This window comes from Macrobrachium rosenbergii, chromosome 55 (genome assembly GCF_040412425.1).
Source record: "Macrobrachium rosenbergii isolate ZJJX-2024 chromosome 55, ASM4041242v1, whole genome shotgun sequence".
NCBI lineage: Eukaryota > Metazoa > Arthropoda > Malacostraca > Decapoda > Palaemonidae > Macrobrachium > Macrobrachium rosenbergii.
In genome coordinates this window covers 7,830,974-7,836,623 of record NC_089795.1, presented here as the reverse complement: position 1 = coordinate 7,836,623, position 5,650 = coordinate 7,830,974, and the positions used below count along the sequence as shown (strand labels likewise).

At 38.2% G+C, this 5,650-nt stretch overlaps 1 protein-coding gene across 1 annotated transcript; it reads right to left on the bottom strand.

Annotated features, from left to right (window-relative positions):
• Positions 1-520: 520 nt before the first annotated feature.
• Positions 521-1,553, bottom strand: LOC136835724 (tigger transposable element-derived protein 1-like). Its single transcript, XM_067099585.1, has 3 exons — positions 1,300-1,553; positions 1,013-1,197; positions 521-870 (listed from the first exon to the last, which is right to left on the bottom strand). The coding sequence occupies exons 1-3, from the start codon at positions 1,551-1,553 to the stop codon at positions 521-523; spliced, it is 789 nt and encodes a 262-aa protein (XP_066955686.1).
• Positions 1,554-5,650: the final 4,097 nt, after the last annotated feature.

Sequence of the window (5,650 nt, the reverse complement as noted above, 5' to 3'; positions counted from 1 at the left end):
AAACCTGTCCAAGTAGGTTTACTTCTTCCTGTCTTTCAAAATTTTTCGAAAATGAGCTAGGCAAGTGTTGTTAAACAGTTCCGACGCATGACCTATTGCAACTTTTTCAGGGTGTTTCTTTTCAATAAACACTACAATTTTCTCCACATTCCCAACATTTCCTAAATCTCACTTGTAGCAACCTCCTCCAGCACTTGCTCCTCCTCCTCCTCCTCCTCTAAAACCTGTAAAGCCTCCATACACTGCTACTGATGTAGCTCCTTTAACTCCTCCATTGTCAGTTCCTCTTTGTGCTCCTTGACGAGGTAGTCAACGTCTTCTTCATCCACTTCCAGGCCCATGGACTTTCCGAGGGACACAATATTCTCCACCTCTAGCTTTCAGGTTCGAATCCTTTGAAGTCCTGTTCGGACACAACCTCAGCCCACAGCTTTCATGCAGATTTTAAGGTCCTCCTTGTAATACCCTGCCAGGTCATGTCGATAATTTTGTGGCAGGTCACGATATTGTAGTAATCTTTCTAGAACTCTTGAAGGGTGAGGTTTGTGGCCTCCATAACCTCAGAGCAGTGCTTGAACAGGTGCTTGGTGAAGAGCTTTTTGAAATTTGAAATCACCTGCTGGTCCATAGGCTGCAGGATAGGGGTGGTGTTCAGTGGAAAGAAGAGGACCCAGATAAACTTGAATTTTTTGTAGATGTCATCTGTGAGGGTTGGTGAGTGCACGGGAGGGTTGTCGAGGACGAGAAGGGCTTTCAGGGCTAAGTTATTTGTGGTGAGGTAATTCTTGATGGTAGGACCAACAACCGTGTTTACATACAGGACAAATTTTTCCTGGTGACCCACACCTTTGAGTTTGCTTTCCACATAACCTGCAGATTTTCTTTGGTTTTCTTGTGAGACTTAAAGGCTCTGGGGTTTTCTGAGTGATGTATGAGTAGCAGCTTAACTTTGCATTCGCCAATTGCATTCGCACACAGTGCAAGGGTTGCCTATCCTTCATAGGTTTGTGACCTGGTAAGCTCTTCTCCTCTGTCATGATATAAGTCCTCCTCGGCATGTTTTTCCAGAAGAGCCCTGTCTCGTCACAGTTGAAGACTTGCTGGGCAACGTACCCGTCTGCTTCTACCAGTTCGGCAAAACTTTTAACAAACTCCTCAGCTGCCTTCACATCAGAGCTTGCTGCCGCCTCACCATGCCTGATGACAGAGTGAATGCCAGTACTCTTTTTTAAAATTATCAAACCAGCCCCAAGTGGCTTTGAATGACTCTTCCGGTGCCTCGTCTATCAATGTTCCTGCATCTTCTGCACCAAATCCATGTAGATGTCTTTTGCCTTCTCACAGGGGATACTCTCCGTCATGGTATCTCCTGTGAGCTGCTTCTCATTCAACCACACCAATAACAACTTCTCCATCTCTTCATGGGCAGAGGTCAAGAGCTTTGAAATAATCTTAATGCCATTGGCTGGCTTTATAGCCTTTATCAGCTCCTTCTGCTTCAAGATGATACAGACTGTAGAAGCAGTCCGGTCATACTGCCTCGCCAAGTCCATAACATGCACCCCTTGATTGTGTTTTTCTATGACTTCATGGCCTTTTCTTCTTCTCAGCAATGGTCTTAACACTCCCTTTCTCAGGACCCATGGCAAAAACTAAGAAATGCTCCAAAATACAGGGCACAGTGAAAAAAACTAAGCGAGAAATGCTACGAGATGTTGCAGAGATACTCGCATGGCAAAGTAACCACGTGAACTGAACGAGATCACTCGGTTAGAAATCTTGTTGCTGAGAAAAAAATTAAGTATACCCTAGTTTTACCAGACCACTGAGCTGATTAACGGCTCTCCTAGGGCTGGCCCAAAGGATTAGATGGCTAAGAACCAATTGGTTAAGCAACGGTTTGACGTACAGCTTATTGTGGAATCGAACCACATTATAGCAAGAAATGAATTTCTATCACCAGAAATAAATTCCTCTAACTCTTCATTAGCCAGCCGGAGAGTCGAATTCGGACCTAGTGAGTGCAAGGCCACAACACTACCGACTCGCCCAAGGAAGACAATGGCGGATGCACTGGGAGATGGCGTCTCCCAGGCTCGCTGGCTGATAGCTGAAATCTCGGCTCGCTTCTTAAAGCCAAAAATCACTGATGCGCCAGCTCACACCGCAGAAAACTAGTACATTGATTCACTCTTAAGTCAAGGTTTGAATGTACTAATTTTCTACATTACCCTTGAGAACGAAACATGTTTCCACACCCAACCATTAATATATTTTCTCTCCAGTTCTTGCATATTACAAGGGAGGTCATACATTTTCTACGCATGTGAAAGCTTGAGTCTTACATTTCTAATGAAAAATATCCCCAATGAGGAGAGTCGGAGTCTCTCTCTATCTCTACAATGGCAAGCCCACTGCAACCAAGGGGCAATATGATCATAAACCTACACTGGTAGGATTATTAGAAGGCACAAAGAAGCCGGATTCCAAATACAAATTTCATTCAAATAGCAGAAGCCGTAACTATAAATCAACAAAAGCCTGCATTAAACATTCAAAGGAACTTCATCCTCCCTTCCTCAAGGAAACGATAAGACATGTGAGAATCCGAAGGAAGAAACTAGCGACAGAACACTCCTGAACGCAACAGAAACCAAGTACGATACAAATCAAGACTATTGGACAAAGACGGGAATCACGTCCTCGGCCACACCCCTTGTTACACACAATGGCCTAGAGCGTGTCCTTTGAAGCACCAGAAATGCCTTTGCTGCTGCACAGACAACCAGAAAGACGATGAGACCCGCCAAACAATAGAAACTAATCACTCCAGTGATGTCATGTTTCATATTTTAGGTGTAGCTGTTAGGTCCATATGTTAATAAAAAAAGTGTGTCAGTTTTGTAATTTGGTTCTGAAGAAGCCGCCAATAGCTAGGAAATGGTTTGTCAACTATAATAAGTAAAAGGAAAGAAACATAAATCATTTTTCCTTTTTCCTGAGAGGCTTTCCTGGAGAGAAAAAGAAGTATAGACTGATTCACAGTCTGAATAAAAGATAGTCTCTGCAAATAGTGCCCTTGCCTTCAATAGAAATTGCATAAGAGAGAAAATATGCCCAAATAGCATATATGTATAATACCTACATACATACACACACACACACACACACACACACACACACACACACACACACACACACACACACACATATATATATATATATATATATATATATATATATATATATATATATATATATATATATATATATATATTTATTTATATATACATTGTTGTAATCTTAGAGCTGGGGTCTTGCTAGATAAATGGGGTATGCTATGATGATATGCAACTTACCTTAATTACCACAAAAATTCTGGACTCCAGCCTTGGGGACAGCTAAAATTAAAAACAACAAAACACACCTGAAGTGCTGCTTCAAAAGGTGGGTGCTAAGATAAACTCTGGGGTTAACTTAATTCATTATATTGACAAAGAAAACACATCAGGAGAATGGTAGTGTAATTCTGGGGTAATGAGGCAAGAGCAAATGACGGGGAATTTCCTGGAGGGCGTATGTTGGGTTTCCCCACTTCAAAGGTTGTTGATAACAAAGTAGCGAGGCCGCTACTCACACAAAGGACATGCAGATCCACAGCTGGGTATCCCTATCCTGCAATCGAAACACTCACGGTTACTTAACTGAAACCAGCACTGTAATGAGGGAATCGAGGAATTGCATTGAAGATGCCCAGACTGAACTCGATTCCAGTGACTCGAATATCATACGTTTATGTTACACTTCTTGTAAATGCTTTGCAAATTAAACAGCACAAAATATAAAGCAATACAGATCTCACTGTAATTATATTGCACTATGAAAAGAGAGGAACACAGTTGGAGGAGAATAGGGAATGTGGCTGATGAAAAACCTTAAATCCTGGTACATTACCTTTCATTACGGAGCTGAAGTTCTCTTCTTATGAGGGCCAGTGAGGGGGAGGGCAAGCGAATTAATTTACAACAAAAGTTACTTTGGATACTGCCAGCCACGTGTCGGAAATAGGCAGTTCATAGAGCAAGGGACAGATCTCTGGAGTCCGTGTTGCAGCCGACAATTCTCAGAGAAAGCTCCTTCTCTCCAAGGCCCTTTGTAGCTTCAGAAGTTACGTCTTTCTCCTCCTAGATGGCGTTGTGATCACTCTGCCCACATGGAACTGCAGACTGCATGGCTCTGATTTCAAAATGGCGGAACACATGTGGTCAGCCCTCCAGCTGACCTGAGTCGGGCTATGATTAGCTCTGGTTGGGTCCACATCTGGAATTAAGGGATTGGTGACAGCACTTTGGACAAGAAAGGGTTTTCCTCCCCAAAAGGCAGTGATGAGAGGTTTTTGGACTGAATTTCTTACAGTGAATCATACTAAATTTACCTTATTGAATTACTTAGTCCTTTTACTTTAAATTATTGCTTGAAAGGTGGTGTAGGAGGGAATATTCTTAACAATATATATATATATTATATATATATATATATATATATATATATATATATATATATATATATATATATATATATATATATATATATATATATATATATATATATATATATATATATATATATATATATATATATATATATATATATATATATATATATATATATATATATATATATATATATATATATATATATATATATATATATATATATATATATATATATATATATATATATATATATATATATATATATATATATATATATATATATATATATATATATATATATATATATAGAGAAAATAAAGAAATGATTCATATATATATCCTATTTATTCCTTATTGAAAGAAATGTTTTCACCGTCTCTCAAGAAACTATAATTCACTGATATTGTTTACGTTACTGTTTCAGCTACCTTATCTTGAACTTGCTCCTTATGATCGTTTCAAAATTTACAAATGGAGTAACATTAAAGAGTAGGAGAAGAGAAAGACTTAATTTTTCTTGGATAATCCTTAAACTACAATTGAATATACCGGCAAATTTCCTTTATTTGAATTCTGGTATTTCCTTGAACAGTTAATCGCACCGAAGGCGCACAGCATTCCTCTCTAATCATAGTTCTCTTCGTAATTCAAGCTAAGACTATCGGTTTTTGTATTTTAAGTAAAAACTGCATATATAATAAACTCTGTGAATCATTCTGTCTATAACATATTAATACTTTAGAACAATGATAAACTCAAAGGTAGTCGTAAATTTCATGTTGAATGTAAGCTACTACACATCAACATTCATAAATTCTAGATAATAATAAATCCACGGATACACACTTTCATACAAAGGAAGGCATAAATTCTTCAACGTTCGTATATCTTTATTGGTTATGTTCCAAGAATATTAAACCTAATACATTTGTAGTCTCTTTGAACGGGAGCATTAATTCTAAGACAAGTATAGATTTCATAAATATAAAGTTTTTCCTTACAATATTCGACTTATCCCTTGATTGTAAGATATATTATTAAAGGTTATCACGAAAATACAACAGATGTAAAAATAAGGTTATTGTGTATCCAGATGCTTCCACAACACGAATTTAATAACATTAGCACTTTTTTTAAATTGATGATTCCATAAC